At 40.5% G+C, this 21,536-nt stretch overlaps 1 protein-coding gene across 5 annotated transcripts in view; it reads left to right on the top strand.

Annotated features, from left to right (window-relative positions):
* Positions 1-21,536, top strand: part of CFAP47 (cilia and flagella associated protein 47) — a 381,927-nt gene that overhangs the window by 272,878 nt on the left and 87,513 nt on the right. For all 5 annotated transcript variants that reach the window (XM_072135929.1, XM_072135930.1, XM_072135931.1 and 2 more), the window contains exons 53-55: positions 19,161-19,336; positions 20,637-20,744; positions 21,056-21,167. In XM_072135929.1, the coding sequence (XP_071992030.1) occupies positions 19,161-19,336; positions 20,637-20,744; positions 21,056-21,167 (396 nt within the window). The remainder of the gene's footprint in view (positions 1-19,160; positions 19,337-20,636; positions 20,745-21,055; positions 21,168-21,536) is intronic.

Here is a 21,536-nt window from a genome sequence, read left to right as displayed (position 1 = left end):
CATATACTTTATTACTTTATTACAAGCCCATAAAAAGCATTGAGGGTCTTTTGTATGATAAAACTGTGAACTGTTAATAAGACACCTTTCCTTTTTACAGAAGGCCCATGTCCTAATATGAGCGTGCTGTGTTATCTATGACATTTAAAAATGTTAAATCTCTCAAGATAAAAAAAATCCCAGTGACCTTTTAAGGATCTTCTTTGTAACGAGCTGTATTATCAAAGACAAGGAAGAACACATATTTCTGTGTGTGTGAAGTCTGGACCCATCCATCTTTATTTAATGGAACTCCTACAGGGAAAATGGATGTAGGACTTCTTAAACACACCAGCGTAGCTGACCTTGTCATGTAGAAAGCTGTGCTGCTTTACAGAATTGTTTGTTCAGTAAATTTCCCTTATACTCTTCTATTTAACTGTTGTGTAATATTATTTAAATGCTGTCTAGAATAAGAAGTCTTCTGGAGAAATTACATTTTTTAAGTAGGGTAATTGTAGTGATATTGTATTCATTAGTCTTTTGCAGCAAATTGAATCTCATCAGTAGGTGATAGTGGCTTTTTTCAATCATTAGGCTGGAGCCCCTGTTGGCTTATTTGACTCATATTACAAATGAGTCTCATCTAATCTACTCGACTATTAAATACTACTATTATTTTCTGAGACAATTTATTAAATGCAGAATAATCTGTTTTGAGAACATTATAAGAACAATGAATAAAAAACGTTTGTCTACCCATAAATGAGAATAGCACAGTGTCCTTGTTCTACCATAAGATACATTTAATATTTCTTAAAGAAAACAGTTAATCCTTTTTAAAGTATTTTTCAGTAATTTGGTGAAACTTTCATAGACTGCTTCCTAGAACATAAAATTTGTACGATCATCCCCATGACAACTGGTTCTTAATATTCATTTAGTCAATTAGTTTTTAGATTTGTATTCTGTCTTTAACGTGGCTGGTCTATGGTTTTTCTGCAGTGTTATAAGTAGTGATAAGCAGACCCGAACACCCCCTCAGTAGTAACATCCACAATCAGAGTTGGCAGTAATTGTGGGTGTTATCCTTTACAAAGTCGCCTGTGTCATGTAAAGAAAAACAACCACAATCGGTGCCCGCACCAATCATAGGTGTTACCAGTAGGGGAGCAGAACCATTTAACACATGCAATCAGAGCAAGCACCAATCACCAGTGTTTGGACTTGGCTCTGGGTTCAGAAACCCACCAGGACTGAATACTGATGTGTCCGCTCATCACTAGTTCTAACTTTGCTCTATTCTTTTTTTTTCATTCAAGGTTTTATTGAGAGAGTTAAGGTACATACAAAGTAACGTAAGATAATGCATTATTGCCTTTAGGGCATGCATAGTTAACAAGTCAACATACAGATTAAACAGGTAAGGAGAAGGCATTTATAGCAAGAACAAATGGTGAGAACCGGCCTCTGCCTATACATTGTCTTATTCTCAGAAGATATATAATAATTGTGGCAGAGTTAAAACAAGCAAAACTGCCGCTATGCAATGCAAGTATAGGTAGGGAAGATAAAAGATAGAGGGGGGGGGGGGGGTAGAAAAGGAAAACAAGGTTGGGTGACTGGGGATAGGAGTGGATGGGAGGGATGGGGGGGGGTAGCAAGGGCACTAGGTGGTACTAGAAGTGTAGTCGAGGTGTTTCTTTTCCCCGGTTGCACCACTTCCACAGAAACCTCAATCTTGAAGTGTGCGGTAGGACTGGGAGCCCAGGAACTGCTTCCAATGAAACCACGTTTTTGAAAATCGTGTGCGATCTTTTGGAGATTGAGCGATCAATTCCTCCATTCTGTGCGTCAGGGCAACTTCCCCGAACCATTCACTCAAAGTGGGAGGGGAGTCAGATTTCCATTTCCGTGGAATTATTGTCTTAGCTGCCTGCAAGAGATGTTTGGCCAGAGATTTCTTGTATGTTGAGACGGGAATGTCGAACATAAATAATAGGACTGCCTCAGGGGAGTTGGGGGTTTTAAGGCCTGTGGTTTCTTCAATGACTCGGAGTACATTGGACCAAAAGCTTTGTAGGCGAGGACATTGCCACCAAATGTGGGACATTGTACCACTCGCAGACCCACAACGCCAGCATCTGTCCGGGACTGTTGGATATATTTTGTGTAGAAGTGAAGGTACCCTGTACCATCTTGTCAAAATTTTGTAGCTGGTTTCTTGATGTTTGGAGGCTATAACTGCTCTCTGAGCTAAGGAGAAGTATTGTGACCATTGTCCCTCTGTGAATGTCGTCCCCAGTTCTCTTTCCCAGGCTTTACAAAATGGAGGTGTGGACGTGCGGTTGGGAGTGGTTAATAATTTGTACATTTCTGAAAGGGCGTGGGGCGTATGAGAGCGTGCAATGCACATTTGTTCAAAATGTGTCAAGGTGCGAGAGAGTTGGAAGTGTGATTTGATGGAGGTGTGAAAGTGTTGGAGTTGATTATATTGAAAATGGTGAGTGGCTGTTGGCGTGCTGCTTGGTAAAAGCACTGAGAGTGGTTGTAGGTTGGTACCCGCCAGGACATGTGTGAAACGAAGGGGTTTATGTTGTGCACCCGTTAGGAATTCGCCTTTGTGGAGGGCAGGTGGGAAGAGGGGATTGTCTGTGATGGGTGTGAGGGGACCTTGCCTGTCCACCAGAGAGTACCTAGAACCCAGACCTTTTAAAATTCGGAGTGTGTGTTCGGTAGAAAATGAGAGAGGGATGGCATCTCTGGAAGCAGGGGACCAGGTCCATGGAAGGGTGGAAATTTCCCTGGGGCATATACCCTGTGCCAGTGAAACCCATGTTTTGGAGTGTTTGTTATGAAAAAGGTCAAGCACTCTAGCGTATGTTGCTGCCAAGTAGTAAAGGCGGCAATCTGGTAGACCCACCCCCCTCTATCTTTTGGTAGTATCAGAGTTTCTCTCTTCACTCTGGGGCGTCCTGTGGACCAGACAAATTTGGAGAAGCATTTTCTGGTTCTATCCCAAAAGGTGGCGGGGATAGCAATGGGGATGGTTTGTAGGAGGTATAGCAGTCGAGGTAGGAGGGTCATTTTGAGAATGTTTAGCCTGCCGAACCAGGAGAAGTCTTTTTTCCGCCATGTGTCCAGGTCTGAGGTGAAGCTGGCCAAGAGGGGGGAGAAGTTGTTGTTAAACAGTTTGGATAGGTCGCTGGAGATCTTAACACCCAGGTATGTAATGCCCCCAGAGGGCCATGCAAAAGGGAGGTTTGCCCTAAGGGTTGTAACTTCAGAGGGGGGGAGTGATACGTTCAGTGCTTCGGATTTTGTCGTGTTAACTTTAAAGTTGGACCATTTCCCAAACACTGAAAGTGTAGACATCAGGGCTGGTAGGGATTGGGTAGGGTTGGTGATATAGACCAGGAGGTCATCTGCAAAAGCCGAGCATTTATACTCGGTTCCAGCGATGGAGATACCTTGGATATTAGGGTCGTCGCGTATGGCTCCTAACAAGTGCTCCATCACCAGAACATATAGGAGCGGGGAGAGGGGGCATCCCTGTCGGGTTCCGTTGCTGATGGAGAAGGGAGCGGATAGGGTACCATTGATTTTTAATCTGGCTGATGGGTTTTTATATAGGGACAGTATTTTGGCAGTGAAACCCGGACCAATTCCTATATTACATAGTGTATCTCTTAGCGAGGACCATGAGATCCTATCAAAGGCCTTCTCCGCGTCCAGGGATAGTATCATCATAGGAATCTTATGGGACTGGGCGTATTTCATGATGTCAAGGGTTTTTATGGTGTTGTCGCGGGCTTCTCGGCCAGGCACAAACCCTACTTGATCTTTATGAATAAGATCTGGCAAAAGGGGGTTCAATCGGTTGGCTATAAGCTTGGCAAAAATCTTAAGATCTACATTTAGGAGCGAAATTGGCCTATAGCTAGTGCAGGATTGAGGGTCTTTGCCTGGTTTGGGGATGACTACGACATGTGCGGAAGTAGCCTGGGGGGGGAAGGGGGATTCCGGGGAGACACTGTTAAATGCTTTCAGTAGAATAGGGCTCAAAATGGGCAGGAAGTGTTTATAGAATTTCCCTGTGTATCCGTCAGGGCCCGGACTCTTACCTCCAGGGAGGGCTTTGATCACCGCCTCTAGTTCTGCATGTGAGAAGGGTTGTTCTAGGGCTGAGATGGTTCCTACTGTGAGGGGGGTAAACGGGGAAGGGGGGTGTATGCTCATGTCTCTGGTGGGAGGTGGGGCTGCCGGGAGATTATATAGGTCTGCATAGAAGGATTGGAAAGCCTCACAAATATCTGGGGTAGAGTGTGCTATTGTGTTCGGGGCAGACTTAATACTTGAGATGAAGGATTGGGCTGCCCTTCTCTTTAGGGCTCTAGCTAACATTTGCCCACATTTATTGCCATATTCATAAAACTTACTGCGGCAAATTTGCAGCATTCCACCATACGCCAGGTCAAGCAGGCGTCTGACTTCCAACCTGGCCATCTGTAATTCACGTAGCGTTGAAGTCCCTAGTGCATGTTTATGTTGCGTTTCAAGGGAGGAAACCCTTTGTAGGGCTAATTGCAATTTATGAGCCTTTTCCCTTTTCAGGCGGGTCCCGTGTCTGACGAATACACCCCTTATGAGCCATTTGAGTGTGTCCCATTTAGTCAAGAGGGGTGTTGTGTCCTGCTCTCTCTCTTGAATATAGTTGTTTATAGTTTGAGACACTTCAGCAGTGCAAAGGGGGTCTAGTAAAAGTGATTCGTTTAGCCTCCACGACCATTCTCGCTTGGTCAAGAAAGGTAGTCTAAAAGAGGAATAAACTGGTGCGTGATCCGAGAGGAGTATGTTATCAATGGAAGTGGAGACTAACCAGGGAAGAGTGCTATGTTGTGTTAGGATGTAGTCTAGTCTGCTATAAACACCATGTGGGGAAGAGTAAAAGCTGTAATCCCTATCCGAGGGATGTTGTATCCTCCAGGCATCACACAATTGTAGGTGTCTGAGGGCTCGTTTCACTTTTTTCAGAGCTGAATAAGCGATGCTGGATTTACCCGATGAATTATCAAGGGTAGGATCTAAGGTTAGGTTTAGGTCTCCACATAGTATAGCAGAACCCTGTATCAGGGGAAGTACATCGTTGAGTAGCTTAAGTATATAAGCCACCTGACCCTGATTGGGTGCGTAGACATTGAGAATGGTGAAAATGTGACCGCTTATGTCGATGGTAAGCAAGAGATATCTGGCGTTGGGGTCCACTGTACAATCAATTATTGTGTGGGGTAGGGATTTATGTATCGCTATGGCCACTCCACAGGAGCGTGATTGAGGATTATTAGCAAAATGCCAGGAGGTATAGTGTTTGTGTCTCATCGAAGGAGAATGGCCAACTTTAAAATGTGTCTCTTGCAGGCATAAGATTTGTACCTTTTTCCTGTGGAAGTGGTGCAATACCTGGGCTCTTTTGGAGGGGGAGTTGAGTCCCTGGGCGTTGAAGGAAGCTATCTTGAGGTCAGCCATCGGTAAGGTGAGTTATCACGTTATAGAATTTCCACACCTCTAGGTACTAAGGGAGAGAAGAGTTAGACGTTGAGATAATTGTTATACTTGAGGAAGGGTATGGGAGGGGGATGGGGATTAGGTTGGGGAGGAGAGGGGGAAAAGGAAAGTAGTGGGAAAAAAAAAGGGGGGGGGAAGAAAAACAAAACAAAAAACAAGACACGAGCAGCGCCTCAAAGAAAAGGGCAGCTGCAGCAGTAACTAATAACAAGTGTTATGGAGGGTGTCGGACTGACAACCAGTGTCGACCGAGATCCTCAAACTAACAGGGTGGTAGACTCTAGCCAATTGAGCCGTGAGTGAACCCCCTTGGATAGGATGGCAAGAATATAGGCCATCAGGCAATGACAAAAATATGTTGATACTAGCTAAAGTGGGCAAACCAGTATACATTACATCAGGAAGGGTACAGGTTCATGAGAAGGAGAAGCATTCAGATTCAGACTCAGGGACTGTTGCTGTGGCGGTTCGGACCCGTGTGTCCGAGTGGAGGAACGGAATCCTGGCCGTTGGGACGATGAGGACGCTTCCTGGGGCTTTTTTTCGGGAGGCCCAGTGGCGTCAGGTTGGCTGAATGTGGGTTGATGTTTCCTTTGGGTGGTATGGAAAAAGAGGGCCACGTAGATAAGTGGACTGCAGGTAAATTCAGGTTGCGTAGGAAGGATGGCAGGTCGTCAGCTGAGCGAAGGGAGAATTCCTTGCCTCCTTGGCGGACTTGTAAAGCGAAGGGGAAACCCCATCTGTAGGGTATGTCGCGTTCCCGTAGCATGTCTAGCAAGGGTCGGAGGGCAGCCCGTTGAGCTAGCGTATAGTGGAACAAGTCCGGTAGGATTTTAATGACAGTGCTTTGGTATGTTATCTGTTTCTGAGAGCGGATTTTGAACAGAAGCTGCTCCTTCAACGCATAAAAATGAATCCGACAGATGACATCTCTAGCTGTTTGAGCGTTTGGATCAGGGGGTCTCAGAGCGCGGTGTGCTCTGTCAATTTCAATGTATGTGTCAGGTGGGCGTCCTAAGATGCCGTTAAAAATGGTGGTTAATGTCAAGAACAGAGTAGCTTGTGAGACGCTTTCTGGAAGACCCTTGATGCGCAGGTTGTTGCGTCTGCTTCTATTTTCAATATCATCTATATGTTGCTGTATGGCAAATAGCTGGGTCTGTTGTCGCAGGACTGTGTCTTGTAAGGTCTCAAGTGATGCTTCTGTGGAAGATTTGGCCTGATCCAGGACATCAATCCTACTGGAGAGCGTTGAGATCTCAGAGTGAAGTTTAGCAAATTCCTGTTTGCAGTCGGCGGTTATCTGCGCTGCGAAGTTGGACATGTCAGCCTTAGTAGGTAAGGAGGCAAGCAAGGTGTGGAGGTCTGACAAGGTGGGTATTCTCTCCTCAGTGGGAGTAGGTTGTGTACATATGGGGTCATGCAACTGTGCCTTGGGAGTGGTGATTGTTCCCACATGTTGATTAGTTATATGTCCTGAATGCACAGAAGTGGGCACAGCCCCAAGGTATGGTGCTTCTTGCCTGGGGGAGGTTAAGGGGACTCCAGCCCCGTACTCACTGTAAGGCTTCTGGCCTGGGCCTGAGCTGCTGGGGCTTGAAGGCCTTGGAACTCCTGCCCCAGATGTAAGCTGGATTCCTCTAGGGGTGTCAACCCGGGTTTTGGCCCTCGTTGCTCCTTGTTCTGGAGTCAGCACCTCTTCCTCTGGCCCCTTGTCAGGTACCTGCCGTTGGGTGTTGGCGTGGGCCATGTCGGGAGTCTGTTCTGTCCCTATGGATGTGCCCACGAGGGATCGCGGTTGGGACACTGTCTGTGTCGGCGGCAGGGATGAGGAGGCTCGGGGATCGGTCGCGGGCTGCGCCAGATCTACAGGCTCGGTGCGCGCCACTGTACCTTCTGCGGCGCGGGCCGCTGGCTCCGGCGGTGTGCCACCCGGGAGAGGCGCCGAGCAACTGGGCAAGGTCGGAGCTGTGTCCACTCCCGTTGTCGGCCCGGTTTCGAGGGCTACGTGCTGCGCAGCTTCTGTTGTGCCTGGTCGCAGTGGAGAGCTTGGCTGGCAGTGGCGGCCATCTTGGCTCCTCGTGGTCGGGGGCACAAGGTCCATGTTCTCCGGAGTGGAGGTAAAGAAATGGCCAATACCCTTCTTGGTTGTCGATTTCGTTTGTGGGGTCTTAAGTAGCCTTTTTCTGGTGGGTTTCCCCATGCCCGGATGCCTGATGGCGTTGGATGAAGAGGGGTGCACAGCGGAGCTCAGATTCCGTGCGTCCTCACTCTTCCATGGCTGGCCACGCCCCCCTCCTCACTCTTCCATGGCTGGCCACGCCCCCCAACTTTGCTCTATTCTATTGAACTTGTTTCTGAATTACAGCACAGTGTATATTTTTTTTAAATGGCAACTAACATCGCTATTATTTCATGAAGACTCCTAAAGGAGCTGTAACAATAGAGTAGCAATCCAGAATATTAATTAAAATGTGTTTTCTGAAAAGTTTCCAAAAACACATGGGCCTACATTTATTAAAGTGTCTCAAAAGAACGTGCAAACTGCTTCCACATGTATTTGTTCATGTATAAGTATCTGCGCCAGTTTTGTGTTGCGGCTGCCCTGTACCTGACAAGACAGGAAAAATGTGCACCAAAAATGTTACTGCTTAGTAGAACAGTGCACCACAATTCTTTCCCCAACGTGAACCACAATTCTGTCTGTGTTACAATTCTGCAGCATGAACAATGTGCACCTAAAAAAATGGTGCACACAGAGAAGTTAAGGTGGCGCCAGATTCAAGAAGAAGATGCCTGGCACTCCGGGCTGCCAATTTTGCTTGCCCCCGCACCTGGGTTGGGTGAAGGAGGGGACGTCAGATGAGGGGCATGAATTCACGCCCCTCGCTTGGCTTCACCTCGCTCGCTCATGCTGCCAGGGACTCACCACATTCTGCTGGCAGGGAGCCAGGTAATGTAAATTAAGCCCTTCACGGCTGCATCTGGCTATATACCTCCTATTTGCACATGCCCTTTGCAGAAATGAGATCTATAAACGTCTTGACAGTGTCCTACTTCAAATGCCTAGATCTCCTGAACCCTTTTATGTCATTTTAAACAGAAGAATATCTCCTTTAATATGAGTTATTGTGTATGGATGTCTACCATAGCCAGAGATATCTACCCTTAAAGTTGCACTAAAAAATATATATTTTTATGCACAACTTTCTATTCCCGATTGTAACATTAAGAGTGAATATCTCCGGTTCTCTTAAGCATTCATAGACAATCTCTTTGTCAAACTCTCCTGGTTAATATGACATAAGTATGTGTTTCTATGTGCAAGGGTTCAGTAGATGTAGGCATTTGAAGTGTACGCCCCTCCCGGCTGTCAGCTGAAGAATATCGAAGAAGCAGCAGGAGACTTTCACTTTCACTGCAGAAGTACATGCACCTTCTGCACCTGTAGCTCAACCAGGGAAAGGGTGATGAAAGAATGCTGTACACATTTATTACATATTTTGGTAAAAGTTACTGCTTATTTTAAAAAAATGACAAAAAAGCATATTTTTTTACATTTGTAGTCAATTATTGGCAAATTCTTTAAAGAAAAAGATATGTAATTAATAAAACTATCCCATCAACTTAAAGTCTCACTTGTCATGAGAAAAAGAAAGTGAAAATTGTTATGATATGTAAAGCTTTTCCTGAGATATTATCAAAAATTGACATGGACATTCAAGCACCAATTACCATCAGTCATGAAGGGGTTAAACTTATATAAACTACTGAAATGTCTCAGAATGCTGAAAAGGGCATTTTTAAAAATCAGCATAGCATAGGCTATTTTAACCTGGTAAAAATGACATTCCTGGTGACAAGTTCTTTGTAAAGACCATCCATGCTTCGCTGGGGTTTTTGGGAACAAATAAGCAAATATGTGTCCCATATTAGGAAAATTAAAACTTAGCCTCGTTGGTACCTCATAGGGAGGCCATATTTAACATTTAGCTTGACTTAATGGCATTTATCTTGTAGCGGGTCTGTCCCAGTATCTCTCTACTGCAGGTACAGTTGTCTTTAGTGCAGCAGATAGCTTAGAGTTCTGTTGTGTCACATGTTCAGTCAGGTGCTGAGTTGTGGGGCTTTTGGGAAATACAGTAGTTGTAGTAAGAAGTCTAGAAACTCCTTCAATCAGAAATAAAGCATTAAAGCAAACATTGGGTCTAAAATAATAAGACGTTTAAAGGAAATCATTAAATTAGTTACAACCCTTGAAAATCTCATTTAAAAGGTTGCAAATTTACATACTCCTTAAATTATCTATACATATTATGCATTTGTATGTAAGTCGGAACTGTATATTTTATAATTGTAGCTCCAGACAAAATTTTTTTTGGCCCCAGTGACAGTTGGAGTTTCTAAATTTTTTGCTGTAACGGGACCAAGGATTATCAATAAAGCTTCTTTACAGACACCTTACACCTTACTTCACGAGAGGCACAGTGGGCAGAGGGGTTCGTCTGTAAGTCGGGTGTCCTTAAATAGGGGTCCGCCTGTATACTGTGTAACCATAAATAAATAGAAATAAATATTCAAATACTACTTTCTATAGATTTTTACATTCTTTTCTCAGCATGATGGTGTAAAAACAAGGAAAATATTATATAAACTCCTTCTAAATATGTACCCATCACTTCTTGTGGTGAAGAGGAATGTAGCTGTGTGACAAGCTTGTCACCTATATCACAACATTGTGTTTTTGTTTATACTTTATATACTTTATATACTATATTTATATACTTTATATACTTTTTAAACATCCCTTATATATGTTGACATGTCTTGATATTAAATCTTAGGATGCCAAAGTATATTAAACCCTTGCTCTGAATTTATGGAGACATTTTATATTTTTTCTGGCCAAAGGATGTAAGTAGCAAAATGATGGAAGTATTCTGTGATGTTCTTGAAGTGGCTTTTCTGCTATAAAGCCCTGTAGCCTTCTGGCAAACCATGTATAATGTCAAGATTATTAAAATATCACAAGCAACTGCTCTGAGTGTATTCATTCTCAGTGAATTGTTTTGTAAGACTGGAAAAATTATATGCACAGCCTGAAAAAGAAAAAAAATACTTTCCACTAATAGCTCATTTAGTGTATAGCAGACTGGAGGTGTTTACGGTAATTTTCTTGAAACCACTTCTATATACTAGCTCGTATACACTGGCTATATTGAAATCTTGCATTTGAATATTGGGAAATACCTCTTTCACTTTCCTGTACAGTAATATGAGTTTTTTTTTGCATGTGCTTTGCAAACTGTTTTAGAGTATGACAAGCAATAAATAGTTGTAAAGGCACATGAACAACTACCAGGCAAAGCCTACGCGTTTCGATATACTCTTACTCATGGTACGGCTTTCATGTAGTCATTCATGAAGTCGTTCAGGCAACTATCTATTGCTTGCATGGATTTTAATAGATGAAATAACGTTGTTCTCTGAATTACATTGTATGTGCCTGAGAGGTTTAGGTGATCGATCGCTCAGAAAGATCCTTAAATCTACCCATGGAAAGAGGTGATCTGACTTATCAAAGTTTGTATCTGTGTAAACTATGTTCTTTTAGTGTTTATAATGAAAACTGATTAAAAAACAAGTAATCAAAAAGGGCAGTTACAGCCTCCAGTTCTACCTCAGCCCTGCCTGCTACCTGGGACAGATCCGGCACTACTGTTTTGCTGTAATTTGGAATCATCTGTCTCCACATGTGTTCCCAGGTTATCCACATTTACCATCACCAGCCTACCCTATACCATCAGCCTGGGACTGGTATCAACCAGGAGTGCTGATTATTAGGGGCTATAACTACCCTAATCCTTGTTAGGTCCCGGTGGGCATGTTAAAAATTCACAGCTTTAAAATTAAATTTGAGATTTATCATTCTCACTCTATAATCTGTTAGGACTGAAGGATAAAGTATATAGCCTGGCGGACCCTGCCACATAGTACTGTATATAGCCAGCAACTGCCCCCCAGTATATAGCCTGCCAGCCCATATCTCCCAGTATATAGACAGCCCCCTTCCCCAGTATATAGCCAGCAGCGAGGGAAGCCGGAAAGTTGAGTTTTTATATATTTTTTTTACTTGAGTATAAGCCGAGTTTGGGTTTTCAGCACAATTTTTTGTGCTGAAAAACTAGGCTTATACTCGAGTATATATGGTATGTGTATTCCCAATGAGATAGAATTTTTTAAGTATATTTCTAGATTATTACATTCCACTGCTTCTTTCCGTTTTTATTGGAAATGTGTGAGTACATTGGCAATGGCTCATAAGTATTCTGCTTGTCAAAAGGGTTTTTCTTACACCGTGTGCGCTGATTGATCTGTATTAAGGTTTTCAAGGTCACGGTCTATTGACATGCCTCAGGCAGAATTGACACGCTAAGTTATAATGTTATTCAAACCTTTCCAGGAGGAATAGCTGAGGTATTGTAGAACATAGATTTGTGAGAAAAGTTTTTACTAAAGTAAATGTCAGGAGAATTGATTGCTATTTATTAACAAGGGTTTTCTGTTTCCAAACGTCTTTGTTTGACTAGATTTTAACTATGTTTGCAGAGTAAAAGGTCGCTGTCATTCATTTTAACATTTTATAATTGTATCCAAAACTAATGATACAACAGAATTGTATGTCACAGTGTTGTTAAGGATGTAGGAAGTAGCCCTATTTATACATACAGAGTTTTTAATACATAATGGGTCATGAGGCCAGAAGTCATATTGCAGTACATGGTATGAGAAATCAGACACCCTATGGATCAAGTACCTTAGGGGGGTCTAAAAAAAACTGTAAAAAAAAAAGATTAAATAAAAGTTCAAATCACCCAACCACCATAAAATGAAAATAAACCCATTGGGGAAAGGGCACTGACAGCAAGTGAGTAAGTACAATTCAATTCAAAACTGTGCAAAATCAAATTTTAAGCCCCAAATAGGCTTCTGGTTGTTTTCCTTTGATATATTTATTATATCACAACCATGATCTTGCATTGAATTCTCAGTTTTCAAAACAAAGGTTTCATATTCTATAAATACAGAGAAAATTATGATTGCTTTACGCATTTACTAACTAGTGAATAACACAATGAGGATAAAATTGCTGAAAAAGAGAAGAGCCTAATGACTCACCCCAATGGCCCTGAGTAGAGATGATAGTTACATTTATAAATCACATTGAGCTATGTACAAGTTCCCACTTGCTTTAAGCAATCATTTTATTCATGAACATTCACTGACATGATTGCCATTTCATAACCAGTCCCGAAAGAGTCACTGAAAAGGGATGAAGCCAGCATGCCAATCCAAAACTAATGATTTGGTTTTTCAGACTTGACAGTTAACAGGCTTACTGCTGATACGGTCAACACAAATCTATCAACATTACAGTTTTCCTTACATGAATAGCTTCCACATACTGCGGACACAGTCGTGTAAGATTTTTCTGCTCCTGTGACTACAACCCTTTGTGACTGTGGCCTGACTGTAACATTATCTATATTTCATAGTTTAATCATGATGTATGCTTTTCATTAAGGCAGATGTGTATTTTTTGCCTATAATTTAATTTAACTGTCCAAGACAAATGAAGCACTAATATGCCCTTTGCATGGCTTTTTGTAATTTAGTGTACCCTTTACTGGATTCTAGATGTTCATATTCAGTAAATCCTTTAAATTTATAGCACTAAAATAGAAATTCTGTATCTATATAATGATGCAAAAAGATCCTCATAGCTTAAAGGGGTTGGCCATTTTACTTACGTTTTTTTGCAGGGGAACAGATTTAAGGTTATCTTATCAATATAATTTATTACATGTTCTGTGCCGCTTTCTTCAAATGTACAGTTCTTATTTCAGAAATATCTTTTACATAATTAGACATTACAATTACCCTAGAAGGAGGGTCATGTGATCTATAATTGTCCATAAGCAATCTACCTTCAAAGAACTTATATTGTATTCCTGAATACTATCACAAGTTCCTGGAAGGGTGATTGGTCATGCACAATTAGGATTACCTGATCCTCCTCCATCTACAGACAATGATTCTCTGGTGTCTGTCCATAGCAGCAGGACATCGTCTATAAATCTTGTCCAAAGACATATCTTAGATGTCCATGCATCCATTTCCTCGGTGAAGACGAAACGCTCCTCCCACCAGCCCAGGAATAGGTTAGCGTATGTGGGAGCCGCTGGGCTCCCCATTGCAGTTCCCCTGAGCTGGTGGAAGAAGCGTCCGTCAAATTAAAAATAGTTATGTTCTAATATGAACACCTGAAGGTCCATGATGAGTTGGTTATGATTAATATGATTAATATGGTTATGATTTAATATAAGGACAGCTGATCCGCCGCGCCAGTGGCTACGACTAATACACGCCGGCGCCCACCATCAGGAAGCCGGCGTTCTATGTTTTATGTTGTCTCCGTCTGTATGTGCTAGATTAGACACAACAGTGCTTTGCGTCCCAGCTCTATGTCTCCTGATGAGCCCTCGTATCCTGGGCGAAACGCGTAAAGCTTGAGCATAGGGATTATGAGACTATAAGCTATCTGTAGCCATTCTGAGCCGAGAATTGGGCAATTGGGTTAGAAGCAATATGACCTCAGATCATGGAGGGATCGTATGGCAGCCTAATACAAACTGCCGCTGCTTCAACCCAGACAACTTTGCCCACACTAATAATGAGTTAATATAATTTGCCTATATCCGCAGCAAAATATAACTCATTTTTGGCTCTGCAGAATATCATCTAACACATTGCACATTCTGGATACATATGTTATGTATGTCACACTGGGGTTATTTTAAAGATTTCTTTAATAAAAGTTAAATTTTACCTACCTGTATGACTACTCCAGTTAGAAATTGTTATTATAACCGTAGGAAACCCTTGCAGTGTGAGTAAGGGTTGTGACATTTGCATGGATTGCTTTCAACCACTCACAGACAGTAGCCTTGGTGTAATCATACACAGAACTGTAATTAAAATGCATTTACAATCCAGGATTATGACAGGACTAGGTGCACTGGGTTAGACATGTGTGTGAGATCTCTTTACTGTTCTTCTCAACAGTCCTTTTACCATCTCTGAATAAGAGCAGTATGGGGCTTCTGGTTAGATATTACAGCATGTGTGTTTGGGAAGGGCGGGTTGGCGAACAGTTTGAATACAGACATCAATCAACACAGTAGTCTGAGGACTTTCCTCCAAATCATACTGGTGCTTATCCAAATTGCTTGGAGATTCCCTTGAGTCGATCTTCACTACCTATAACCTTGAAAACTATGTTAAAGCTGACAGACTCGAGTACTCAAAGGAAGGGTGTTACAGGACACCGATTGCTCACCACTGCAAATCATTATGGCAAATTTCCTTTGTATACAATGGATATAATATAGGACATTTATCATCAAGTTTCTGAGGTAAAAGTGGTTTAGTTGCCCATGGAAACAAATCAGAGCTAAGCTTTAATTTTATAAACGACTGTGGGAAAATGAAAGCTGGACTCTGATTGGTTGCCATGGGCAACTAGAACACTTCTGCTCTAAGAGACTTATGATAAATCTCCCTCATAGTGTCATTTTGTGCCACCACTTATTGGTAGATAATAGACTATTCTTGCTCATCATAATGTTTATCATGTAAAAAGTCAGAAACTGAATTACTTAGTAGTTGGCATTGTTTTCTTCTGGGTTTAAAAATCAAATAGAAAATATAACGCTGCAGTTTCTGCTGCTCCAGTTACTCTGGGAAGTAGTAATTGTGTCACCATGACCTGTATTCACTGTGTCAATCACATAACATCAGACCATTATCATCTCACATTTCGCATAATATCGTACAGTCTTACTATAAAAAAATGTTCTGTTGTAAAAAGAAGTTTATATTAGTTTGTCTTTTCAACATGATCTGTTTGTAGATTTCTAACTAGACCTATGTTTATGAAATAATCTGTTACAGTATATGAGCCCAGGGGTTTTCATACTGACAACCTTCCACTTCGATCTTACACTGTCACCCTTGAGACTGCTTGGCTTACTGAATAAGGAGTGTAAAAAGCTCTTCGTAGAGGAAGCTAGACATGATTTTCCCTGTCAATGTTTTCTATTAATACACAGAAGCATTGACTAAATAAGAAATTTAAATTCACTGTCTGATGATGTGATGACCTATGGTTCCAATTTAACAGAACTGTGATGTTTGTTATGAGATGTATTAACCCCTTATCACCGACACTAGTTTTCAGCTTAATGACCAGACTCGATTTTTCAAATCTGCCCTGTGTCACGATAATTGGTTATAACTTCGGAACACTTTAACATATCCAGGTGATTTTGAGAATGTTTTGTCATGATACATTGTACTTTATGTTAGTTGTAAAATTTAAGTGATAAGATTTGCGTTTCGGTCAGAAAAAAAGTGAAAATTTGGCAAAAGTTTGTAAAAATTCTTCATTTTCCAAGTTTGAAATGTTCTGCTTTCCAGACAGGAAGTAAAACTACCCAAAAAGCTTGATAATTAACATTTACGGAATGTTTGCTTTATGTTGAGATGATATTTTATGCATCAAGTCAGTTTTCTAGAATGTTATGAGGCGCAGAACTTTAGGTGCGATATTTCTCATTTAATGAAAATCCCCAAAACTTACATTTTGAAGGACAACTCAGCTTCCAAGTGACTTTGAAAGGCCTAAATAATAGTAAAACCCCATAAATTACCCCACTATAGAAACTTCACCCCTCAACGTATGTAAAACAACTTCTATTAAGTCTATTAACCCTTTAAGTGTTTCAGTGGGTTAAAACAGTATGGACCTGCGATTTAGAAACTTTTGAATTTTTTTCTTAAATAAATTCATTTAGGTCAAACTGACAGTTTCAGAATAAATTAAATGATGAAACACTCTGCAATATTTGATGCCCAATTTCTCCTTCATGTACTGATACCCTATATGTGGTGGTAAACTGCTGTATGGGCACATGGCTGGGCATAGAATGAAAACAGCACTATTCACAGCAGATTTGTATTGGCGCATTGTACAAGCTATAAATTTAAATTTTTTTGGTAATGCAAACATATGAGGGCTTATTATTTGCGGAATGAGATACAATGTATAGAATTAATTTTGGGAGTTTAAAGCTTATTCATGAGATTTTATTAACTATTTCAAGGGGAACACAAACAAAATCATCAATTTTTATTTTGGATTTTTAGCACTTTTACCACTACCAGAGGTGTAGTGGGCGGAGACTAATGTCTGTCTCTCTATGCCCTCAAGCTGACGCTAGTTAGCTTGTCCACAGATCCCATAATGCCTTGTGTTCTCTCTCAAAGTAATTTAGCATTACATCCATTTAGTTTTTCATAAATAAATCTACTGAACACTGCACAGTGCACATAAAGGATTATAAGGTGACTGACCTGGCAGCTTCAATCCCATGGAGGAGCAGGGAACATGCAATAAGTGAAAGAAATCATAAGTAAACCAGTTACATGAAGTCTACATCCTGTGCTGTGTGAGCATTAAGCGTTAATGATTTATCTGCACAGAGCTGATACTGCCGATGACAAGGGATGCAGCAAGAGGTGCAGAGAGAGAGAAAGTTCTTTAGAATCACAGACTGGGATGGAGAGACTGCTAAGGAACAGGGCAGATCTTGTACCTCACTGTTCTGTGCAGGAGACTGTATCCACAGTCTTGAACACATCCAGGTATGCTACATACACAGAGAGAGCTCTGTCACATGACCTCCTTTTCTGTGAGCAGGAAGCAGCAGCCCCTGAAGGAGTCCCTAGAGTTTGAAGAGTTTGTTTATACTACGGATTCCAGGGCTTGTCAGCACAGGCAGAGGAAGCAGCTATTGCAGCAATGAGATAATCTGAGGGGTATAGCAAATAAACTGCTGGCTATAGGTAACAAAGATAATAGGCAAAGTTGTTTTACATCCCAAGAGCTATTGATTTGTGGGGAAAAAAATCCTTACATTTATTCTTTAACACTATCTGAAATATTATCTCTTTCTATTTCTGTTTAAGAAAGATAAGCTCCTATTAATATGCTTTATCAATACATGATATTGGTTTCTGCTACTCTGTGTTATACAAATGCTTCTTTGGCTCTTTAAGTTAAACTACTAATGTTATTCCATAAGGTCTCTTTAGAGAAGATAGTTTGTACTATTTAGTGGCTGGTACATTATTCTTTTTACCCTTTGTACCATTGATTTCCCTTGAACACTTTTAGAGATACAGGTAGATGTTCATTATTCAGACAACTATACAGATAACAAAGCAGTGTCATTCTGTACTTTCTGCTTCTCCTGATGTTAACATTTTCTCTTGAGAATAATGTGCAATTAAATCACTAGTTCATTAAAGTGTCAAATGCATAAGAAGTGAACTGTAATGAGTTGCAAAATATTTAATGAAAAACAATACTTCCTAGAAAAGACAAATAATATTGAGATTTCCTGTTTACAAATGCATTATTTACAATGTGGCAAAGACCAGTTAATTATTCACAATGAATAGTAGGAAGCATTAAATGTGCTGTTTTACTCTATAAACCATAGACCCTCTTAGATGTGTGGTTCATGCTCTTCTACAATTTTGTCACTATGTCCTCTTGCTTGGACTGTCTTGATTAAAATGTAATACCGAAAAAATACCGAAGAATCGGCCCTACCATTTCTCGGTTTCAGATAAGATTACAGTTATCAATGTATTTTCCCCTTTTTGTGATGTATTCTACTTCAAAATAATGTCTTTGCTTACCGTTTTAATGGCTGGGATGTATGTTGGAACAGATTTTTTTTTAAAATAAGAGAACTTTTAATCATAAATGTCACTGTAGAGCAAGGGAGGCATGCCGTAAACTTACTCTCAACCCCTGTCACCTACCTAACAAGCCTTGGAAACCCTAATACAACTTCTGGTCGGCATTTCCTAAACTAACTTTGGAGTACAGACAGAGAATGAAGGTGACTTCAGAAAGGGTTTAAGTCAGGTAGAGGGTTCCAAAAACAGAAAGGAGCACAAAAAGGATTAATGGCCAGGTACAGGTAACACAGGGTTCTGCCTCAGGATGGGGGTTTACAGGGTTCCTGCTCGGACTGAAGGTACACAGGGTTCTGGCTCAAGATGTGGGTTCATGGGGTTCCTGCTCAGACTGTGGATACACAGGGTTCTGGCTCAGATTGGTGGTACACAAGGTTCCAACTCAGGATAGGGTTTCAAAGGGTTTTGGCTCAGACTGGGGTTAAACTAAATTCTGGCTTAGGCTGGGATACACATGGTCAGGAAAACTGAGAGGAGTACCACAAGTAACAGAAAAAACAATAACCAGCCCTATGTGAACTGAGCATTAGCAATTTGTCTAGCCTCTAGATGCTGGCTAGCCCCCAAGTTATTCAACTCTAAACTTAGAAACACTGAGAGCCTAGACAATAACAACACTTAGTTTCCTCAGAATACAAACAAAAGTTTAAAAAAAATAGTTATTTTTCATAAATATAGATATTTTCAAGTACAATGGTTTAAATGATTGATTTTTTTTTCTGCAGAAAAATGTTGGGATAAATATACCAATTACAAACCCCTCAATGGATACTCTTCATTTCCACGTACTAGTGAATGGTGATGGAGTCATTGGGGATAATGTTTTCAGTCTTCATCCAAGGGAAACTTTCTCCTATGTAGCAAAGTTTTCCCCAACTAAAACAGGGATTTCTAATGGGAGGTAAGTAATATTAGGAAAATAAATTCTTTTTTACCCATGGAATTTATATAAAAAGTGTATTTTTTAATTTCCACATGTAACAACATCTAGTAGTCATATTTTGCTAGATTTGCTGTAATAATAATAATAATAATAACAATAATGTTAAAACTATGTGCAATGCAATAGGGGGTGGCACTGAATTGATACTGCCTTTAAAGCGAACCTGTCACCAGGAATGTCATTTATGGTGAATGACAGGTTACAATAACCTATGCTATGCTGATTAAAAAAATACCTTTGTCAGCATTCTGAATCATTTCTGTAGTTTTAATAGTTTATTTTACATTACATGATACCCTCCCAGCAGTGTGTGGTGATTCCCCAGGGAGGTGGCAGCTGCACCTTGTGTTAGTTTTCTCCACACTCATCCGGCTCCCTCTGCACTCCCTGTCGTATGAATTCAGAGAGTGAGTGAGATAGTCCGAAGTAGAAGAAGAAAGAATGTGGAGACAACCTGCTTATAGAGGCCATTCCCCCTTTCCAGAGGCCATCCTTCCTTTGTCGGAACAAGCCAGAAAAGTGTTAAAAAAGGCCCAAAAGCCATTATAAATTTGGCACAAGGCATTCTAGACAGTTTTTTGTTAATAATTTAATCCACAATGTGAACAAACAGCTTTTTTTAAATAAAAAAGGAATATAAAATAAAAGGTATAAAAACAGAGCTTAGTACATTATGTGACGTTGGTAGTGCCTGGGGAAGTCAAAATAAGCAATCAATCCACCTAAGGATCTGGAGTAACACTGCTACCTAGAAAGAATTACAACATCCCCTTACACCATCATCCCACTCCTGGCCTATAATGACTTGAGGAAGGCTAAATGTTTGTTAATCTCCTTTTTATGACACCTTTTGGAGGGTCATGTGTTCTCTATCTGTCCATAAACAATTGCCCTGCCAGAACCCTGATCTTATATTCTGGAATACTATAATAAAGTTCTCCTGTCTTGTCTGGATGATGAGTACAAGACAGGAGGCTTCAATTTACATATCAAGAAAGAAGAACAGAACTTTTAATATATGTATATTAGTAAATTACCTAATATCCTGCCCCTAACAGTTACACACACATTCCAAAAACATGAGATAAAGGGGCCAACCCCTTTAACTATATATTTTTTTATCATTGCTCTAACTAGAGTATTCTTTGAGCAATCATTTTTGATTACTTAAAATTTATAATAAATTTCAACATGAGAGCTAAATATTTTTGGACTAATCCGTTCCTTTGTTTAACTTGTAAATTCCATATTTTTCCAGTGTGGTTTTCCAGTGTGAAACTTTTGGCGAATTCTGGTACAATTTAGTGCTAACATCAGAGAAGCCTGATTCTGTTAAAATTCCTGAAATATTCTGTGAACTTGGAAAGTAAGTGAACTTGGAATAGTAATACTACATTAGATTAGTAAGAACATTAAGAAATTGAAACAAAAAGTTGTAAAATTATTTGTATTATCAGAAAGTTATTCATATTATCTTTATTCATATGCATTGCAAACAAACTACTTAGAGAAAATACAGCAAAAATTACTATTTTGGAATAGATTTCTAACTCTGACCGGTTTCTAGTTTGTACTTTTTATATATTTTATATAAAAAAATAGACTTTTATATCTCCATACATGATCCCTTATTTACTACTCATGAAATGTGAGATTTCCACTTTTGCTACCCTACAGGTGGACCCGTATCTCTCTTCCTCTTATTAATCCTACACAGGAAACTTTTGAGCTGCACGCTGTTAACAGTAATCCTGAACATTTCTTAGTGGAACTGGAAAACACTAAACCAGTAAGTAAAAGTTAAGCCGAGTGATGTCTTCATAAAATCATACTCTTGCTATGGCAATTCAGCCAGGCTTCTAAACAAGTTATTACACTTAATCTCACCCTGCTGTTCAAATAGTCAAAAACTGTTTTTCATTTTAAAGCATATAATATATAAACAATGATCCTTTTGATAATAAATTACAATATAGTGGGGAAAATAGGAATTTGATACATGGCTGATTTAATAAGTTTTCCCACCTACAAAAAATCTAGAGGTCTGTAGCCAGTGGTAATCTTATATTTGTTATCCATGGCCTCCTTCCTTTAAAAATCAACTTTTAAAATTATTCTAATGAGCCAGTAGGGCTCTACCAGAGGCTCCCCTGCTCTG

The sequence above is a fragment of the Engystomops pustulosus genome, chromosome 2, assembly GCF_040894005.1.
Source record: "Engystomops pustulosus chromosome 2, aEngPut4.maternal, whole genome shotgun sequence".
NCBI lineage: Eukaryota > Metazoa > Chordata > Amphibia > Anura > Leptodactylidae > Engystomops > Engystomops pustulosus.
This window is presented reverse-complemented; position numbering and strand designations above follow the sequence as displayed.